The sequence below is a fragment of the Microcebus murinus genome, chromosome 18 (assembly GCF_040939455.1).
Source record: "Microcebus murinus isolate Inina chromosome 18, M.murinus_Inina_mat1.0, whole genome shotgun sequence".
Taxonomy (NCBI): Eukaryota; Metazoa; Chordata; class Mammalia; order Primates; family Cheirogaleidae; genus Microcebus; species Microcebus murinus.
This window is the reverse complement of record NC_134121.1, coordinates 34,629,185-34,652,272: the sequence shown is the minus strand read 5'-3', so window position 1 is coordinate 34,652,272 and position 23,088 is coordinate 34,629,185. Positions and strand designations below refer to the sequence as shown.

At 35.1% G+C, this 23,088-nt stretch overlaps 1 protein-coding gene across 3 annotated transcripts in view; it reads left to right on the top strand.

Moving 5' to 3' along the window:
- The window catches only part of STXBP4 (syntaxin binding protein 4), a 135,794-nt gene that overhangs the window by 71,185 nt on the left and 41,521 nt on the right, over positions 1-23,088 (top strand). For 2 of the 3 annotated variants that reach the window (XM_012766270.2, XM_012769972.2), the window contains one exon: positions 726-859. In XM_012766270.2, the coding sequence (XP_012621724.2) occupies positions 726-859 (134 nt within the window). Of the gene's footprint in view, positions 1-725; positions 860-1,097; positions 12,021-23,088 lie in introns of those variants that run through there. The other variant, XM_012771525.2, reaches the window with a different exon arrangement.

Sequence of the window (23,088 nt, the reverse complement as noted above, 5' to 3'; positions counted from 1 at the left end):
ATGTTGGCCTTGGTCCTTCAACACAGAGTAAAGGCTGTGTATTTGAGTTTGAAAATTGACGCTTTAGTCTCTCCTTGTGAATTAATGCATCATGCTTAAGAAGATGGATTATTAGTAATAATGGTTTTATCAGTTTAAAATTGTCTCCTTTCAAGTAAAGTTTTAGTATAATGGTTTTTTAAGGAAAATTTTGCCTTTTAATTATGTCAGAGTGCATTCATTTCAGGTGACATTTGCATTTTTAAAAAGTGACATAAATGTCCTAGGCTGTTTCCAATTTAGGGGCAACAAATGGAAGACTTTAAGAGATAATTAATTTAAGGAACAAATATATATATTGAGTGTATATTTAATGTTACTAGAAGAAATAGTAAATGTCTGTTAATAAATTTGTGTTTATTTGTTTAATTTGAATGTAATGTTAGCAAAACACAAGCATTCACAAAATGAGCCCAACGAATGATTTAGGAGGTAGGCTATCATTCTATTACTTGATCCTTATTTATGAAGTCAATCTAAGTTTTAAAATATGCCTCTTATAAAATAAAGAATTAAAACCAGAAATTTTAATGTTATATGAATGAATTCATGTATGGCTATAAGAGTTATAAAGTTCCCAGAAATGTAAATATTTTGTACAGATTCATAAGTAACATGAATTCAGATTTAGCAAAGATAAATGTTGTTTGTTGTATAAGTTCAACTTTATGTTATTGCCCTCACAGTGAAAGAAGAGCTATGTTAGTTTCTAAAACTTCTCTCACATCACTGGGAAGGAATGGACGTAACATCCCAGCAACCCTGGCACTTGAATCTAAGGAACTTGTTAAATCTGTTCGTGCCATACTTGATACAGATTGTAAGTTTTCTGTATTTTTTTTTCACTTTTTTTGGATAATTCATTTAACAAAACAAAAGAAGAAAAATTGAAGTCTGACAGTTTAATTTCATTAAATGTATCAGTTTGCCTACAGTAATAGAAATCTTAATGCACCAATCACAGGGGGAGAATGTTTGCTTTATTTAAAGTGCCCAAAATGGCCTCCAACTGAAAATAGCTGATTAAGACATGTCTTTACCTCTGTTTCCATCCAAAGTTTCTTTGAAATGGAAGAACAAATATAAAAATAAATCCACAGCAGCACTGGAAACCTAGAATGGTGGAATGGACATTGAAGGATTTTTTAATAATATACCACAGATGGAATAAGGAACAATTCAACTGACCAAAAGACTCCAAAACACAATAAATATGAAAGACAAGACTGCTGAAACAGGGAGTGAAGTAGAACCATGGAAAAAAAACCCCAGGATCACAGACAGGGAAGACTAGGAACAGACCCTGGGGCACTCAGTAGGGTAATTAATTAAAGGGCCATGTAATAACTGAACTAGTTCGCTACTCTTCGGAGCTGCTGGCTCAGGCATTTATTCCTAGGCTAGGGCCAAGGGACTACCTCTCCAGAGAAACTTCATGATCTCTCACCAAATACCTATAGAGTCAGCACTGGGCTAGAAAGAAAAGCAGAGCAATGCTCTCAGTAACTTCCAACATCCCAACAGACATCCTTAGGGAAAACTTAAATGATCAAACATTTCAATCTTTCCCTCTTCCTATCTTCCAGGCATTTTTGCCTCTCATGAATTTCAACACTGTTTTTGTAACTATTTCTAATATATACTCTTATGTTCCAGACTCAAGTAATTAAAAACAAGGTTTTTTTACTATTGTAATATAAATGTCTAGTACAATGGTCCTCAAACTTTTTTAACAGGGGGCCAGTTCACTGTCCCTCAGACCATTGCAGGGCCGGACTATAGTTTAAAAAAAACTATAAACAAATTCCTGTGCACACTGCACATATCTTATTTTGAAGTAAAAAAACAAACAGGCAAAAATACCCGCATGTGGCCCACAGGCCAAAGTTTGAGGATGCCTTGTCTAGTAGGACATCTGAAAATCCTACAGGACATAGGACAATTCTTTGTTGCACAGATTGTCCAAAGCATCCCATAATGATAGTATGTTTAGCATTCCTGGCCCCCTTTTACTAAATACCAGAAAAATACTCGCAAACACTATGACAATAGATAGTGTCTCTCAAATTTCCAAAAATGCCTCTTGGGTATGATACCACATTTACTAAGAACCTCTGAGGTTGATCCTTGTTTATATAATATATAATATAATATCATATTATATTAATATAATATGAACAAACAACCAAGAATCACCTAATAATGGTCCAGGGGTGGGAAGAACTGCATAACAGGCAGATCCCAGACAAAAATTAATAAATACACTATAATTAAACAAAGATAATATAATATTCTTAAGATAACTATATTGTTTTTTAAATAAACTGGAAATATTATCCTTAAAAGTAGTCATTAAAACATTGCATAATTCAAGAAGTAGCTGCCATGAAAGAAAAATATTTATTGAAGAGAACTTTTAAAAAGTAATTTTAAATTCCCTTTTCTATCAAGTGAAAATAATACCTACTCAAAAAGTTGTTGTAAAGATTAAATAATAAAATTTTTACAAGCCATCTACCCCTACCGCATGTTCCGAAGAACATACTCAGAGGTATGTTTTTAATTGTGGTTGAACTATATACATAACACTAACTTTTTAATTAGCTGTTCTGTTTGTCATTGTTGCATAACAAATCAATCCAAAACTTAATGGTTTAAAACAACAATTTAGTATCATCTCTCATGGTGCTGTTAAATGGTCTCAGCTGGGCAGTTCTTGTTAGGGGACTGTTATGTGGTTGTAGTCAGACATCTGCTGGGGTTGCAATCATCCAGTACTGGGGCTGGACTTCTAAGATGGGAGCTCAGCTTGGGCTATCAACGGAACCCCCACCTATATGTGGCCTCCCTAGCATGGCAGCATGAAGGTAAACTTCTCACATGGTGGCTCAAAGCTCCAGCATATGTGTTCCAGTGAGCAAGACAGGAACCATGTCACCTTTTATGACCCAGCCTCAGAAGTCACACAGCCTCACTTCTGTTCTATTCATCAATGCAGATTCAAGGGGAAGATACTTAAGCTACACCCATGGATAGGAAAGTGGCAAGGTCACTTTATAGAAGAATATATAGTCAGAAGTCATTATTGTGGAGTATACAATTTGCCACATTAGTGTATGTTAAATGTAAGTTAATTTAGTGGGGATGGCTCAATATCATCATTACAAGTATCCATTAATATATGGCATGTTAGTAGAGTAGTATGCCAGGTTTTGTGTGTTTTTCTGTCTCTTCCCTTAATATCACCCTATCTGCTGGTTGTCTTTGTGCTGACCTCTAACATTCCACTATCCCTCCAGTTTGCCACTTTTAAGGACCATATGTATAAAGATAGATAGATAGATAGATAGCTGGATGGATGTAAAATTCTATATTAATCAAGTATCAAATAGTAAGTTTTGAGTACACTTCTGGGTAGTAAATGGCTTGGCTTGGTATAGGGAAATATTCGAAGATCCTTCTGGGTAACTTTTGACTTTATAGCTATGTTATGGAGGATTGGAAACAATGCCTCTAATAGTATCTGCTCAATTTATGCAATAAGTATGTATTTAAAATTTTGTATAACCTAGTACATTTGTGAAAATCAAATTATTTATCAAAAACCCAGAAGAACTTGTTTAATGAAGTAATTCTGTGGGTTTTAGAAGGATGAAAATAATCACTCCCAATATATTGTATGTAAGTTCAGAATTTTATATGTCAGATATTTTTATGTTGGGGTGGGAACAGTAGAGGGAAACACCTGCATAGACATAGCCCAGTGGACATTGCCATCATTAATTTTAATTATCTTGCTAACGTTAACCTTTATGTCTGTCAGACATGATTATTCAAAGAAAATATTTGAAATTCAGCAGAACTTCTTTGGAAGGGAAGTGAAAAATTCCAGCTGCACTTTTTACCCATTGTAGAATTATACATGCTTTGCTGTTTAAAACCAGTTTCTGTGTTTTCCCTTTATTTAGAAATATAATTGCTAATGTTGGCATATTTTGCCGGCACCTTTTATAACTTTATACGGCATATCCTTTTGAGTTTGATAATTCAGATAAACTCAGCTCATTTTTCTGTCTCTTGAAGCAGTAGGTTTTTCTACATATGTAATGGGAAACAGAAAATTACCACCATGAGATACATAATTCAGCCACAGTCCCCACCTTATTTCCTTTGCCTTGGCTATCTGATTATTTCAAGTTACAATTTTAAATTTTCTCTTGGGTAAGTGCCTCTATTTTCTTTTAAATGTAATTACACTCCAGGATGTTATACTGTGGGATTTCCTCAGAAATCTCAAAGATAAGATTTCTTGAATCTTATAGCTTAAAACCAGGCTCTAAGGAATATCTAGAAGATAATTCTGAACCTTTTCTGAATGGTAGACTTTGTTGAAATCTGATGAAAACCCTCCTCCCAGAAATGTGCAATTATACACACTGTGCACCCATTTTCAGAGTATTTAGGAACTCCAACCTAGGAACTCCTCATGTGGACTCACAGTGAACACAAATGCTTTCTACAGCATTGCAGACATGGCCATCCTGCCCTCATCAGAATACCTCTAGCAGTGGAGAAGTATATGAGTCTTAGAGGCAGCCTGGAGTCAAGCAGCAGTTTGAATCCATGTGATCAGTGCTCCACAGACTCTCTGATGTTCCCCAGAGGTGCTCCAGAGAGTGCCCCAATTGTTCATCCAACTTCATTGGACAAACTTAATCTCTGGGTCTGTTTCCTTATACAAAAAGTAGAGATGATAATATCAAAGTGGCAGGATTGGAGGATTACATGATATACAGGTAAAGCTCCTAACAGAGCCCCTGATAGTATATGATGTTCCGTACCTGGATATTACTGCTGCTGCCACCTTTGTGGCAATCGCTGGTGCCATGTTATTGTTATTTACAGCAATTAATTTAAATTTACTTTCTCTGTATGATAGATATTAAATTACTATTATCTAAACCTTCTTTCAGCTTGGGTACATTAGAAAATATGGTAGATGAGAGCTTTTCATAATATATAACATTCAATGTTAATGATTTTGAGTTAGAATGTAATCATCACAGGAAACTGTGACTAAATAAATGTCTGAATCAGCATCTTATCTTTCAGTTGTTTATTGCTAACTGGGAGGAAGCTTTGGTCTGTTCTGTTTATTACTTCCAGTGAAACATTCTTTAAACAGAATAGGCATTTTTAATTAGTATCGGAACTCCCAGAGATGCTTCTATCGATCATCATATTTACATGGTCAATAGTATTGTAATGCCTTTGTGAAATCACTATGTGAAATAACTGCTTGTTCAGAACTGTAATCGTTATTTGACTGACATAGATTGACAAAATAATTCTGTAACAAAAGCAGAAAGAGGCAGTTCTATCTGAAAAAAAGTACATATTAAAAAAAGTGCATATTAAAAATCTGGCCAGATGCCTCATAGGAGACCTTTAATAAAAAGAGAACTATTGACTTCCTGATAAGTTGGCAGCATAAGCACAGGCATCTAACAACTTTCCATATTTCCCATGAAAATGATAGATAGACCATAAAATAGGGCAAAAATCTTCAAAAGCACTAGCAGTTACAGGAGAATCCTAAAAACTTTTCAGTGTAGGGCAGGGAGGACCACATAGAAAACAGGAAGGGCCAACTTGTTTCTCCCCTTGCTAAACAACAGTAGCAATTATAGTAATAACTGGCTGGTGGGAACCCTGGTAGGAGGGTCCCCTTATTATGTTCTAATTTGAAGGGGTCATGAATAAAGTCAAAGACAAGCTGGGAGGTAGATGGACTCTTTTCACTCTTTTTTATCTTGGTAAGTCAATGGCATTTGTTGCAGTCCTCAGGGTTCACACAGATTCTGTGTCAAGCAGAAGACCAACTGGGGCTTGATCCTTCAGGGAGCATAGACACACTTTAGATCTGACAGGCACTGGGGCATACAGAACTCTTAAAGTGTAAAATGAGCTGGCACAGCAGCTTCTGCACCAAATGCCACATTGCTCTGCACAGACCTCTGGGCCTAGCATGCTTCTCACTCCCCTCAGTCTGCTGTGTCACCCTTATACCCGCAATGCAAGCGCACGTTAGCTAGCCCCAGCCTGAGGTTTGAGAGAGTAACTCCAACAACTACTTAGCCAAATGTTAGGGCAACTGAGGGCCCCACACATTCTTTTAAAGGTCAAAAACCAATTCTGAGTAGAGAGAGCTCTGCTTTCAAGCTTTTATAAATAACAAGGTGTAGCACACACATACATATATAAACACACATCTCATTCAAGCTCTTATGAACAAATATATACATACAAATATATGATAATGAAAAGGTCCACAGTATTAAAGTTAGAAATATGTAGCTGTCAAGATTAGGAATGGACTTCTGGATCAATATGGTAGAGTGATCTCATACTAAAACCTTCCCATTCTTCTCCTACACTTGGAAATGACATTTAAAATTGTATGTGTTTTTTAAAAGATAAAAAACAAGAAGTGAATGTCTCCTTGCACCGAAAAGAATATGAAACTGTCATAAGTAGGCTCTTAAGCTTCAGAGATTCACAGAATTGAGTTGAAGCTAAGCTTTCTACACCCACAGGGCCTAAATGATACCTAAGCAAAGGAAGCAAGGGGCAGGAATCCTCCTGTAGAGAATATACTTTCTTTTCTTAAATTACTCATATATTAGACATTAAAAAAGAATCTCTCCAATTTAGGAGCCATCTGCCACTAATTAAAGTTAAAAGTAAACATTCTCATCCACTACAGGTGGGAATATAACTTGGCACAACATCCTTAGGAATCAGTTTTGTGGTATATATCAAGAGCTTTAAAAATGTCCATTTGGCAGGGTTTTTTTGAAAGTTAAAATAATTTTAGTGGTCATATATTTTAACTCAATAATCCCACCTATTAGTATGTTTACAACGAAAATGATGAGAGCTACGCATAAGTATGTACATGTAAGTATTTTTATTACTGCATTTCTTATACAGATTGAGCATCCCTAATCCAAAATCCAAAATTTGAAATGCTCCAACATCCAAAACTTTTTGAGTACCGACACACCACCACAAGTGGAAAATTCCATATCTGACCTCATGGGATAGATCACAGTCAAAACACAGGCACACAGCACACAGTTTATTCAACATCCCCAAGGGAAAAAAGACCTTCCCAGCCCGCTTCAGCTTTGAGATAGCTTTTCTGAGCAAGCATAATGGTGATGTCAGACAACTGCAGATTGTCCACATGGGTGGCTGAGATAATGATACCTTTGCTTTCTATTGGTTCAGTGTACATAAACTTTGTTTCATGCACAAAATTATTAAAAATGTTGTATAAAACTACCTTTAGACTATGTGTGTAAGGTGTATATGACACATAAATGAATTTTGTATTTAGTCTTGGGTCCCATTCCTAAGGTAACTGATTATGTATATGCAAATATTCATTCCAAAATCCAAGGAAATCCAAAATAGTTCCGGTCCCAACCATTTCAGATAAGGGTTACTCAACCTGTAATATGGTTGTTCAACTGTTACAAATTAGTTGAATAATTATGTCATTTTTACTCAACCAATGAAAAATAAGGACAACCTTTTCCCCTACCAAGCAATGACCATCTGACTGCATGTATTTGTCTGTGCAAGCCTCCTGCATCAATTTCAGGCATTCCTATCTGAAATCAGCACTGTTTTAACTTTTAAAAGTAGAATGTCAGTAATAGCTATCTTTTGTATTTACATCTGAAGCTAATTAGAAGTTTTTTAAGCAGATGAGAAAAGGTTTTATGAGAAAAAGGAGAAAAGCAGAACTGCAACATTTTAAAGGCTTTCATGATTTATCTTTCAAACCCTTTCCTTCTTTTAGACCTAAAACTCAGCCTTGATGTAGCATCTTCTATTCTACTCATTGCAGACCTCAACCACTCATCATTGCTTTCTGTATTTCTCCCAGAGCATATTTTTATTAACCAGCATGAATTTATTGAAGGAAAAACCATGTTTCTTTAATGAAAGTCATCTATACTACTTAGAATGGGCATTATAATATTTGTCTCCACACAAAGTAACTATGCTATGTATATTTCTTTCTTCGCCTAGAATTGGGATGATATTTCAAGCATTAGAGAATAGCTTATTATGTGATTCTGTGTCATTTGAGAGATAATTTCACTTGTTTTTTGTAAGGCAGACCTGTTCTCTAGATACTTGATTATTCAAAGCCAGATAATAACCACAATAAATATTCGTGGTATCTTACCATTCAAGGAAATGGTAAACTCACATATTCTCTTGTATTGTTGCAAATTGAAAGTAGGTCACTGCTGTAAGTTTCCATTAAGAAAATATATCAAATTTAATCTTGGATGATTTAACTTTGTTTTAAATGGGCAAAGTATTGTTAGCTTCAAGAAAAATAATTTCTTTCCTGGTACAGTTTTATTTCCAGAAGAAAAAAAGGGAAGAGAAAAACATATCACTTAAGAAAAGGTAATCATTTATATTCATTACTTTGCTCCTTCAAGAACTATTTATTGAGTATCTACAATGGGCCAGACCCTGAGATAACAACATAAATAAGATCCTTGCTATCAAGCTCCTAGGTAAATTATAGTGGGCAGAGAAGGACAAACAAGTTAGTAAATAAGTACATAACATAATTCCAGACACTGTATGAGTGTTACGGAGATAATAAACCCAAATGAGGTATTAAGATAGGTGAATAAGTGGGGATGCTACATTAGATTGATGGACAAAGAAGTCCTCTTGGGAGAGGTGACATTGGAGCCTGGACTAAGGCAGGAAAAAATCTATGGGAAGAGCTTTTCAGGCCCACTACACAAACCATGAGCTAGGAGCAAACTTGATGTATTTGAAAGACGGGGAAAAAAAAAGCCTGTATATTTGACACGTATAAGCAAGCAGGAGAGTAGCATGAGATAGGGTAGAGATGTAGGAAGAAGCCAGACCACATAAGGCTTTGAACACCTTACCAAAGAGTTTGCATTTTCATTTAAGTATCATAGAAAGCTATTGGTGGTTTTAAGCAGAAGTAACATGATATGACCTACACATTGAAAGATCATTCAGGCAGTTACTTGAAACTGGACTGTAAGAGTAGTGAGAGTGAAGAAAGCAGGAAGACCAGCTGGCTATTGCAGTGATTGAGGTGGGAGATGGTAGTAACTTAGGCTAGGTTTAGAGAAACAAAGAACAAATATTTATTTTTTTTAAAAAAAGATTAGTAATGTGTCCATGTGTATAACTTTTTGGAACACCTGAAATTTAGTATTAATGTTTAAACTTTGATATTCATGTGCATATTGGGTCAATGACTAAACAAAAGTCCAGTAGCACAGAGCAATTATCTCTTGTCATCTTGGATCTTAGACTACCCCATGTTTCCCTATTGTTCCTTCTTAATCAACTACTAGAGATTCACTTTTTTTATTACACAAATTCCTGAGAAATTGAAGTATTGAAATTATTTAATATTACCAGACCTATAGCAACAATCTGCTAACCTCTATTGGTACACAAGAAGCAAACCTATATAGTTTTTTCATTATAAAAATCAGGAAATCACAACGTTTCTAGTGTTTAATATACACAAACAAATACCTAGTGTGAATCAATCCCAAAGCTACCATATATTATGAGTTTTCATAGAAGATCATTTCCAAGAAAGTATTTCAGATATACTTTAATCACATGTACTACCAATAGCCTTAAGGAATGAAGGCATGGCTAGACAAGCAAGATTTAATTTTTTTTACAAGGCAAGAATATAGTAATTGTCAAGAGTATTGCAGAATGTATAATATCTAAGATTTAATCAAGTAAAATCTATATACCTTAGTTTTACCATGGTAAACAGACTATCACATAAAATGTTTTCAAATACAAAGGCAAAAAAAAAATGCAAGGACTGCTTCTAAGCTTGCAGAAAGTATAGTGCATTATCACTCTTCCAAAAGATGAAATTCCAATTCCTTTTGCAATTAGAACTGACTATAATGATGGAATGCCTAAAGTATAGTTCATGTTTCAGTCCTACAACTGGACAATTTTATGGCAGTAAATGATGCCAGAAAGAAGTATTTTCCCTCAAGTCCTGAAAATGTCCTCATCTAAACTGAATACATTCTTTTGGGTTAGTGGAATAGGTATTTTCCAGAGTTCACATGAGGACAAAGTATTAACAACTCATCTCAAAAAAGGCAGCAGTATTAAAATGTGTGCAGTAACAGCTTTCATAATTATTTAATTTGGTAAAATAGTTCAATTTAGATTCACAGGTTCAATTCTTGCCTTCAACAACAGAATATTAATATTACTATTTTAGATAATATCTTTAAAAATAATGTTATATATATAGATTTTTTAATTTTATCAGTTTTTCAGTTTAAAAGTTTATTTTACATTAATATGTCCTCACAGCAACCCTGTGAGATAGACATTATTATTTCTAACTTAAAATATATGAAAAGATCAAGACTCAGAGAACTTAATGATTCACTTAAGTTACAAGCTTAAAAAGGATAATGCCAGAATTCTAACTCTGGTCTTCTATGTCCAGAGTTCCTCATAAGTCCTGTGAGTCTCATGGGGTATAGTTATTTTTTCTCTTTTGAAGTGTGTAAAATAGCATGGTGTCTTAGATTTGTGACCTTAGATTTGGTAAAATATGATGACCTCTCTGTATTAACTTCCTATCTCTAAAGGGGTACTGTAGGAATAGTTACAAGGATTAAGTGACTTAGTATGAAAGTTCTTTACAAAATATAAAGCACTCTGTAAATATGATTATGTTTTAGAGTTCATTTTTAATTAGAATCATTAAAAAATATATATTTCATCTTACCTAATATTCATGACTTACAAGTATTCAGGATAAAGCAATAGATTGCATTGGCTCAAGGAGCTTTAGATATAAGATATCTAACTCATTGACAAAATTAATCTTCTCAGGAGGCAAGTTTGAGAGGTTATCTTGGTTTTTATTAAAAAGTTCTATATTGATTTTTTTTTAGAGTGAGCATTTGTTACTTCTGAAATTTAAAGCATATTTTAAAAGAATTTTTAAGCATCATGAAATCTCACAATGATATAACAGTATATAATGAGAGAATGATAAATGTTCCTAGGTAAAGATTTTAAAACTGAGGATGTGGAATCAAGAACTGAATCTTTAGTAATGTTTTTTGAAAACTTGTGACCTTATGAACTTATCCAACCAACGTTATTGACTAGATTAAAAGTGATTAGTTCTTGGGGCTGCACAATGCCATTGGTGTTTCTTGCATCTTTTATAATAACTCCCAAATGATGATGAAAGTTAAAGTCAAAGTAGAATAGGGAGAACACTGAGAGTGAGAAAACTGGCTTCTTGGACAAGATTTTATACAACTTTGGCTAAATTACTCAACTTCACTTTTGCTCCATTTATAAAATGGAAAAATGACGTACTTTTCTATAAGCATTGCAGGATAAAATGAAGTAACATTTGTAAAATTGCCTTTTGTTTTTATATAAATATTATTTGTTTGCACCCTAAATTATATCTTTATCAAAAAAGTAGATTAATTTTTATTTGTAGAGAGGCAAAATAATACAGTGAAAAGACCATATACTACAGGGTTCAAAGTCCAGCTCTACCACATAATAGCTTTGTGCTTTTGGGGTTCTGTAAACTTCCTGAGTCTCATTTTCTTCGTCTATGAAGATGGAGATACCACCAACCCATAGGGTTGTTGCGAAGATTCAAGATAATATATCTGAAGTAGCTAGCTGATTACAAATGAAATGGCTCCCAACTGGTAGGAATTCCTATCATCGTTAGTGTCATCATTATAATTTTCATAGTTCCTTATCTTTGTGTATAAAGATAATGTTGTCTTTACATCCTTAAAATATTCTCTCCACCCCCACCCCATGCCTGCCTCCCTCCTTTTTTTTTCTTTTCTTTTTTTTTTTTTTTTTTAAGGACTGGAAACCTTAGAAGACAATGAAAGATTTCTATTAATATGGATTTATATGATCTATCGTATTAAATTACTCCTCTGAGAACATGTGAGAAAGCATGTAGTAAAGCCCCTGAAAACAATTTGCAAAGTAACATTTCACTCTTTTAAGCAGCCATATAATTTGGATAGGGAATCCGCCTTCAATTTGAATTTATTTAATGGATATAAAGATTGAAATAATAAAGAAGTTTATGTCTAACTGGCAGCCTCAACTGCCTTCTAAAGATATTTCATACAGTCTTGTATATGGAGAAGGAGGCCTTGCTGAACTAGCATAGAAGACAGAAATACTAAAATTGCCCAGGGATCAGGTCCAAGTAGCCACCAATTATTTGCAAACCCATAAAGGAGGCTTTCACATGGATTTCATCCATGTGAGGTAGAAGCAAGCCACGTAGGTACCCAGAGGAAGAGGGCTCCAGACAGAACAGAAAGTGGAAAGGCCCTGAGGCAGGAGGATGACTGGTGTGTCTGGGAAAAGCGAAAGAGAATAGTTTGGATTGCGAGGTTCCATCCATTGCATCATTAAGTCCTTAGCCTAATTGTCTACTTTCAGAAAGGCCTTTTCTAATCACCTAATATTGGCCTTCTCTCCACCTCCAGATACTCCATTTTACTCCACTATTTTATTCTCTTCATGGCACTTTACACTATTTTTTGTTTACTTGTTTGTTGTCTATCTCCTTTATTATTGCAGAAAGGTGATGGGGTGTGCATGGTTACATCACATAAGATTTTAGTGCCCGTTTTACTAGGTTCTGTCACTCCTTGCTGGCTCAACATGTTGATTGAATCCTTGTGAGATTCTAAGCTGAGGTCTCAGTTAAGCCACTCCCAGACTCCTATCCTACAGAAACTAAGAGATAATATATGTATTGTTTTAAGCTACTACATGTGTGGTAGTTTGTTACATTGCAATAGAAAATGAATACCAATAACCCCCTTAAACAACATGGGGGTTAGTGGCACCACACAGCTGAAAATCCATGTATAACTTTTGCCTCCCAAAAAACTGATAGCCTAATATTGACTGGGAAGCCTTACCAATAGCATAAACATTCGATTACCACATGTTTTATATACTGTATGTATTATATAATACTGTATTCTTATAATAAAGTAAGCTAGAGAAAAGAAAATGTTATTAAGAAAATCATAACAAAGAGAAAATATATTTACTATGTATTCATTAGGTGGAAATGGATCATGATAAAGGTCTTCATCCTCCTTGTCTTCACATTGAGTAGACTGAGGAGAAGGAGGAAGAAGAGAAGGGGTTGGTCTTGCTGTCTCCAATGCCAGAGGCAGAAGAGGTGGAGAAGGTAGAAGGGGAGGCAGGAGAGGTGAGCACACTCTGTGTAACTTTTTTTTTTCTTGAGACAGGGTCCAAAAAAAAGAGACCCAGCTAGAGTGCAACAAACAATGGTTTCTACCTCAAAGAATAAAAAAGAGAGTGTAGTTAAAAACTCAGAAAACACATGAACAAAATCTGCACTTCTATTTGGAAAGCAGTACATAATTAGTCACTGTCTTTTTCTTTTGAGATAAGGTCTTGCTCTGTCACCACACCACACCCCCATCCTGGGCTAGCGTGCAGTGGCATCATCATAACTCACTGCAACCTCAAACTCCTAGGCTCAAGAGATCCTCTTGCCTCAGCCTCTGGAGTAGCTGGGACTACAGGCACGTGCCCCCCAAGCCCAGCTAATTTTTCTATTTTTTGCAGAGACAGGTCTCAACTGTTGCCCAAGTTGGTCTCTAATTCCTTGCCATGAGCCATCTTCCCACCTCAGCCTTCCAGAGTGCTAGAATTCCAGGCGTGAGCCACCACACCTGGCTATGGTGTAACTTTTATTGAAAAAACAACATTTAGAAGTAGATCCATGCAATTCAAACCCATGTTGTTCAAGGGTCAACTCTACTGCCATTTGTTTCTGTCTTCCAAGTGGGAAAATGACCTTTTTAATAACAAGACTAGAATTTTTCCTAGAAAAAATTTCCTCATACTGAAATAAGAGATACAAATTACATTCTTAGAGCTTTTTAGTGAATCTTCAGACTCCTCATGAGCTATAAACATGCTCCTCACACTCCTGATTCTTTTCTATCTAATCAAAGGATCTCTGGGGGAATTGGAAGGGTCCTCCTTTACTAGTTTAATTAAGACACCAGCCTCCAGAGTAGACAGCTGCTGTTATGTTAGAAATGCCGTCATGAATCTTCCCAAGAGAAACAGCTCTGCCTCCTCACTGTGTGTCTCATTCAGCTTAATGTCCCCAGGACCTATCATGGTGCTTGACACAGAGTTGATGCTCAGTGACTGATGAACGAATTCTTCATTAAGTTATCTCACCCATAAATAAGAAAGAAAGTTACCCCTCCCTACTGTGGTCTATTGCCTTCTTAGACTTTTGGGAATTAAAGGCAAGCATGATATTGATTTGTATACAGGGAAGCAAATGAAGGAACTATGAAAATACAGAGATGAGTGAATTGCTTTTTGTAAATGAAAGAAACTTTAAAAACCTAATATGAATTATGATTATTTCATAATTCTCTTTATTTCTTCTCTGTCTGCAGAGTTGTGTTTAGTTTTGTATGAGACACATTCAGAGTTAGTAAATGCCAAAAGCTTAATTGTCTGATTCCAAGTGGTACTGACATAATGGACTCATTTGTTATGTCTCTAGTCTCTATCTTTACATCACATAAAAATACAAACCTTTCATAACTTGACAATAATTGAAAATGAAATGCCTTTATCTTTTTTTTAAATTTATTTTTATCTTCCTTCTTTGTAGACCCCTAGTGGAAACACAATTTTAGCATTATTCATTTCTGTTTGAATGAATGCCTGGCACATTGTACTTCATTACTAGCAATTTGTGAATTCTATAGAAATACTCTCTGTAATTCATTTCTAATTGCCTTTTCGATAGTACTTATGACAAAATGCCCCCAAATTTTGGCTTCATTTACATAACCTAAAAGTAGAAAATTAGCAAAAACATATGTCCTATTGCTTTTACTATCCATTTCAGAATCATGGTATTATTTTAACCTAAACTAATGGAAATAAAAGTATTTCAAGTCATAATGTCATTATTTATAAATTAGGAAATTATATGCCTATTTATTTGAAACTTTCATTAAAATTGAATTGACAAATGCTCAGTGACTGTGTATTGCCTAAAAATGTTATTATTTTTAATTTTAGAAATATTTTTAAGATATTCATTTTAAACATAAGCTCACTTTTTCAGAATATTTGAGGAATAGACTACTCAGGTTATTTGGGTATTCTGATTATTTGCTTAATATGCCCTATATACAAATTTTCAAAAATGTCATTCATTAATATTTATTGATTTCTTGCTATATACAAGGCACTATGATTAGTATTTTTGGCAGGTACAAAGATGAATCAGATATACACTCTGTCCTCTAGGAGCTAGCCATTTACAAAGAGAATTAAAACTTATATATGAATATGATACAAGCTGAACATGGTAAGCCCCCAGAAGAGTTATAAAGTAGCTCTGGAGTTGAAAGGCCAGAGAGTATATTAGTTTCCTATTGTTACTGTAATAAATTACCACAAACTTAGTCTTAAAACTATACAGAGAGAGGCTTTTCCTGATCAGCTCCATCATCAGTACCATTCATTCGTGATCTTCTACTCTTATCTTTTTTCTAATTAGACTTATTTGCCATCTGATTGTCTTCACTAGAATGTAAGCTCCAGAAAGGTAAGATCCTCACTTGTCTTATTCACCACTATAGCCTCAGAGCCTACTACAGCAGTCAGGTATTTATTGAATAACTAAATGAATAACATTGCAGAGGTAGATTGTATAGGAATAAACAATTGCCAAGAAAAACAAGAAAGAGGAGTAAAAATGACACTGGATTTTTGAACCTGGATTACTGGGTATTGGTAGAATCAAGGAACTCAGCAGGAAAGACAGATCTGGGAGATAAGGAATATAAGTTCCATATTAAACATATTGAGATGCTGATTGACATCTAGAGGGAAATTGAGAGAGAGGTCAGGATTTGGAGATGTTATTTGGGGGGTTATTCATGCAGTTTTGCTGGTTGAAGCCCTAACATTGAAGAGAAATTACATAGCAGAAGGAGAAGTCCTTTGAGACAGCTCAGAGGAGGAAGACAGGCCAGATAGCAGTAGTCAGCATGATAGGAGTATGTCAAGAACAGGTTATTAGGGGCAGGAGGAAGCCCGGGGAGAAGGGAATTTCAAGGAGGGAGTGGTCAGCGGAGCTAAATGCTGATAACAGGGGATCAACAAGTGAGAAAAGGATTGACTGAGAGTGTAGGTATTTGTGACCTTTAAAAGAGAAGGTCCAGGCCATGTGCAGTGGCTCACCTCTGTAACCCTAGCATTTTGGGAGAAGAAGGTGAGAGGATCGCTTGAGGGCAGGAGTTCGAGACCAGCCTGAGCAAGAGCGAGACCCTGTCTCTATAAAAAATAGAAAAAGTAGCCAGGCGTGGTTGCACACACCTGTAGTCCCAGCTACTTGGGAGGCTGAGCCCAGAAAATCAGTTGAGCCCAGAAGTTTGAGGTTGCAGTGAGCTACGATGTCGCCACTGCAGGCTAGCTAACCCAGGTGACAATGCTAGACCCTGTCTCAAAATAACAAAATTTTTTTTAAAAAATTTAAAAAAAGAGAGAAGGTTCAGTGAATTGGTGAGGGCAGAAATACATCTTACTCTAACACTGTTTCGAATGTCAGTTTAATCTTTCTTCTATGATTCCTCAAGTATTTCAATACCTCTGACCTCTTAGTCATTTTATAATTATCAATTATATAACTCTGTAGTTTTAAAAGCAATAGGATTAAAGAAAAAGGCATAGGGCATTATATATTGAAAATTTGCTGCTCTTACCTCACACACACACACACACACAAAGAAGTAACTATGGAAGGTGATGGCCATGTTAATTTGCTTACTTATAGTAATCATTTCATCATGTCTATACATATCAAAACATCATGTTGTATACCTTAAATACATAAAATAAATTAAGGGAAAAAAGTGTAGGAAATTCAACTGAATCTATACTGATCCTGTACCATATTTTAGAAGTTTATTCGAGCAAACTCCTGCCTATGCCCAGATTTCTGTGACTTTCTGGTGAAATGTGCCCTGATAGCTGTCAACAATGTCATTTAAATGTATGCATAGTTTTTCTAAATTGACATGTGCTAAGGTAAGAGGTAAAATGTTAGGCCAGCAATATTCATTTTATTTTTTGCTGACATTAAAAAAAAAGTGTTAAACTTTGCTTTTATTTTGAAAAGCTCTGAAAAGAATAAATATGCAGGAAAAATTGCTCATAATCCACCCCCACTGAAAGGCAATCATTATTTACATTTTGGACTAATTACTTTTAGTCCTTTTTTTTTCCTGCTTTTTAAAACTGTCTAACAATTTTAGGGGGGGGGGGCGGGTTTGTTGGTGGTGGTAGTTGGTTGGTTTGGTTTGTGTAATGGGAGAAGCATATAGTGGCTAACAGCCTGGGCTCAAGGACAAGATTACCTGTGTTCAAATCCTGCCTCTGCCTCTCATGAGCAACATGATCTTGGCCAGTTTCTTAACTTCTCTTTACCTCACTTTCCTTACCTGCAAAATGGAGGGAACAACTAATTTTTTATAAGTTTGTTCTGATATCTAGTATCCAAAACAGAGTTGACTCCATCCTCTTTCTACCTTTCCAGTCTTATTTGTTCTATTTTTTCCCCTTAACTGGGACTCATTTGGAGGTCTTCTCATCTCTTTTGTTATTTTATCTGTCATTCTCTTGATGTTGTATAGTTTTGTCGTTTTTCTTGATTTGCGAATACTGTTTACAAATATAATCTAGTTGGGAGCCAGCTTTACTTCTGGGAACTTTACTTCTGGGAACTGACCTTACATGAGAAACTGAGGAACCCAGTTGATCATTATACTTACCTATAATGGCCTTAAAGTTTCATTGTCCTGTGCCCTCACATTAAATTAAAATATGGCCTGGATTTGTTCTAAAAGAAAACAAGATAATAAACTCATTAAAGCATTTGATTGTCTGTATCAGAGTTATTATCCTAAAAAGCCACTAACCATACAATGATAATCAAATGGCTGGATGGGCCATTAATAGTAATATGTCCTTTAGGGTACCACATCACAACTGTGTGCACTATTGCAAACTATGATGACAGAAATGTTTCTCAGTCCAGGGTAACTGTGAACTAATAGATATTCCAAGGAAAAACAATTTCTTCTTTTATTTCATAAGAGGTTTAACATTTATTTTAAGTATTTTTACATAAAAGGGATATTAAGAAAAATGATCTTGTTAGCCTTTTGGATAAAATAATTATCAAATAGCATCAAGACAAAACATGGCCATAAAAGATAGAACACTTCTCTCTTAGCTTCATGATTAAAAACAAAAATAAGCCCTAGGTTCTTCTCCCCATTGAACACAATGAGCCCTTTGAGTATGACAATCATAGTTCCCATATTTCCCAGAGCCAACCTTGATTTCAAGTTTGTTGGCACCCTCGCAATTACTCTTCTGATTTGGGACTCAGAAAAAAATAATTGAAGTACCTATAAAATCCTTTCTTTGAGACCAAGTTCTTTGTTAACTTCATGCTTTATTGAAAATATCTTGGCCCTATCCTAATACTATAATGTAAGGTGTTAATCCAAAGGTAGATCTTTCTTCATTAATAATGTGCTGATAAGGTTTTGTGAAGTGTATTGATACGTTTTGGGTTTGAGGGTTTTTATAAACAGTAAAATGTTTTTGTTTTATTGCTTCAATAGATGGTGAATTGACATTAACTTAAGGAAACAGACCACTGTAGGTTTTTCTAAGTATCTTGCAGTAAATCAACCTCCAAAGACTTCCTTAGGAAACACATTGACTCTTTTTAAAAATATAAATGCAAAATATTTAATTAGTTTTAAACCATCTAGCTCTTTTTTATAATCCAAAGATAAGAAAAATATATCCATATATGAGAATGGCTTTCTATAGATTTGAAGAACAAAAAGCTTGTATGATCTAATTCAGTTTTATAGTTCTTCTCATGTTTTCATTTGTTCAGAGTTGACTAAGAGGAAGACTGCATTTGTGTAACATCTTGCCTCAACTCATCTTGAAGTTTTCTTTTAAGGAGAGACTAATTGCTGGGCATGATGGCTCCTAGCACTTTAGGAGGCCAAGGCAGGATAGTTTGAGGTCAGAAGTTCAAGACCAGCCTGAGCAAGAGCAAGAACTCATCTCTGCAAAAATTAGAAAAATTAGCTAGGTGAGGTGGCGTGAACCGTATAGCCCCAGTTACTTAGGAGGCTGAGGTAGAAGGATCAATTGAGCCCAGGAATTCAAGGTTGCAGTGAACTATGATGATGCCACTGCACTCTAGCTGGGGCAACAGAGCAAGACCCTGTTTCAAAACAAAAAAGCAGTGGCTAAATGTACTGCTTTCTAAATAGAAGTGCAGATTTTGTTCATTTTGTTAATGTGTTTTCTGAGTTTTCAACTACACCATTGTTTTTATTCTTTCTTTGTTCTTCAGAGTAGAAACCATTGTTTGTTTTCTCTTTAATGAAATGCAATGGCACAATTATTGTGACATATGCTGTTTACTGGCATACTTTAATCTCTAACCCAATCACATTTTAAAATAATTCCTTGGACTGGGCATGGTGGCTCATGCCTGTAATCCTAGCACTCTGGGAGGCTGAGGAGGTAGAATAGCTTAAGGTCAGGAGTTCGAGACCAGCCTGAGCAAGATCGAGACCCTGACTCTATAAAAAATAAAATAAATAAAAATAAATAAATAAATAATTCCTCAGCAGAGTTCTGCCAGTAGTGAATCTGAAGCTTAGAGTTTAAGGCAATTGCGAAGAAAAGCAGATCTGAATAATAGCAACATTCGTTATGATATAAAGAATATCCTCAGGCCGGGCGCGGTGGCTCACGCCTGTAATCCTAGCTCTCTGGGAGGCCGAGGCGGGCGGATTGCTCGAGGTCAGGAGTTCGAAACCAGCCTAAGCAAGAGCGAGACCCCGTCTCTACTAAAAATAGAAAGCAATTAATTGGCCAACTAATATATAGGAAAAAAAAAAATTGCCTGGGCATGGTGGCACATGCCTGTAGTCCCAGCTACTTGGGAGGCTGAGGCAGGAGGATCGCTTGAGTCCAGGAGTTTGAGGTTGCTGTGAGCTAGGCTGATGCCACGGCACTCACTCTAGCCTGGGCAACAAAGTGAGACTCTGTCTCAAAAAAAAAAAAAAAAAAGAATATCCTCAAATATGATATAAAGATATCCTCCAGCATCTATAAATTTTTTTAAATTTACAATTCAGGATTCAAAGCTGAATAAATTTGACTAATCAGACATGATTTATGTGCTAGGTTTAACCATGGTGGGAAATGACAGAAACAGAGTAAGACTTTTCTTTCAATTCTTTTCCAAATTATTGACAAAAGTTTTAATTTGGTTTTAGGTCTTGGTAACCCATTATAAGTGTAAAGGTCTTGGTAACCCGTTACAGGTGTAAAGACAAACTCTAAAGAATATGCCTTGTTTGATTGTTCTATTCAACTGAAATATCTGAGCTACTTATGTCTCAAGGACTAAAAAGCTTAATGAAACATAAACATATATAATTTTTTTTAATGTTCAAAGGAGATACTGCCACATCCCAAAGACTTGATAAATGCATTCAAAACATTGCTATGGAACATGTTTGCATTTGGAAATATAGAGTAAATATTTTATTGTCAAAATATATGGTTAGTGTTTGTGTTATTTCTAAAGACCATTAGTGCTTAAATCACAGCCACAGATATATGTTTTCCATAAAATCACATTTAGAAAACAATGAAGTCAGGAAGCAAATCTATTGGAATATGCCAGGCAGCTCTCTTTCTGTTTAGTTGCTGACTTACCATGTGACATACCAAGTTTCCTTGTCTTAACTCTGCTGCCTAATGATGCTCCAGAAACTTAATTGGTATTTAAAACAGTTTTAAGATCTCCAGATTAAAGATTTCACAGAAGCACAAATTTTATTATCTGGCTCTCTGTCTAGTGGTTACCCTGAATACACACTGAATATAAACTTCCTTGTATATAATAGTACCATGTTAAGACTGTGAAGAGGTCAAAAAGGATAATTATGATTATAGTTAATTTTCATGTAAGTTAACCAAAAGTAATTATAAAGCAGGCAATTTTTAAGTTTTGTTTCAACATTATTTTCCTAGTGGAAGACAAAAAAACTTTGGGCCTTTGTGCTCTTCTGATGTAGCAATGCTGTTATGTGACCTAGATTTCAAATCTCTATAGTATTTCCTGCAGAAAACCAATGTATTCCCTCTCTGCATACCTACCACAAATAATAAAATATGAGTCAGCTACATAGAGGCACTATTTATGTAAAGATTTTAATCAAACCTTTTATTAATGAAAAACAAGTACATAGTGTTATTATACTACAGATGAGTTAAAAAGCTGAATATAATTAAGAATATTTCTAGAAGGAAATTTCTTGGGAGGTAAATATTTGAAGATTTACTCTTAAGTTTGTTTTTTTAAAATACACTTTTTTGTGTACATAAATTTATTTCTATGTGTGATGTAATCTTGGAATTCTTAGTAGTAGAAACTGTGACTCTTTAATTTGATACTCTACTAAACAAATATTTTAGATCTATTGTCTGTTCAAAGAATCTTTCATATACTGTTACAATCTACTATTTAATCTCATTTTTATGGGCATTCATGCTCTAGAAAGCAAACAGCTGTCCAATTCTCTTATGTGTCAAGTGATAAGACAGATTTCAGGCTTTCCTCTTGGTTCAGCCCTTTGTATAGAAAAGACTAGTTGCGAAATTTTCTCTGTAGCCCATTCAGATTTTGATGATGACCAAAGGTTGTAGGCAATCATTATACCATAATGTTACTGTTAAGAAATTGGATCAATTCCAGGTCATTTCACTAAATGCACATCACATGGTCAAGGCTTCTCAACAGTCTGACTTTGACTAAATAGCACAGCTCTCATTTCAGAATTATCTATCTGAAAGAAACATAGGTCTATCCAAATTGCCTGCACTAATACTAAAAAAATAAAATGATAGTTTCAGCTGAATCTGAAATAACCTCAAACATCTGTCTTACAAGTGAAATACTGAATGATCTAGTTGTTTCTAAAGGTACAAATGTTTACATTATGTGGGCAAAACAAAATGCTTGATTGACTGTTTTTAGCTTGTATTTGAATTGTGGCCATAGTCTCAGAGTATTTTGTAAAGCATTCTCCTTTAGGGTCTCTTCTCTACATCAGTCACATCATTACTCCTACTCCTTCCTTCCCTCCCTTTGTTTTCTGCGGAAGATACTGATTGACCACCTATGTGTCAGACACTTAGTGTTGAGTGGGGATTAAATTAGGCATAGTCTTCCTGGAACATCCATTTTGTAGGGAGTAACTGGACATTTTTTAAAAGTTTAATTAATTATGTAATTACAAATCGTGGTTAATGTTCTCAAGAACATTCTTACTTATAATAAAGTACTATTTATTTATTCAACAAACATTTTTGAGGTCCTACTGTATGTCAGGCATTTTGCTAGGCTCATAATATACAGGAATGGATGAAACAGACATAATCCTTATCCTCATGGGGCTTATGGTTTAGTTGAGAAAAACAAATAATAAACAGGAAAACCAATAAATAACGTAATTTCAAACTCAGAGCGTACATGGATGATGTGAACATGTTGCTCTGATAGGAAAAGAGGACTAGGAAAGTCTGTCAGCATAGTAAGATTTAAGTCGAGTGGGAGCCAACCACCTAATGAGTTAAGGAGAGAGCATTCCAGACAGCAGGGAAGAGCTGCCTACTCAAAGAAATGACAGGAGACCGGAATAGATCCACTCAATGAGATGGGAAAATTGCAGAGAGGATCAGCCTTTGAGAAATCAATTACAA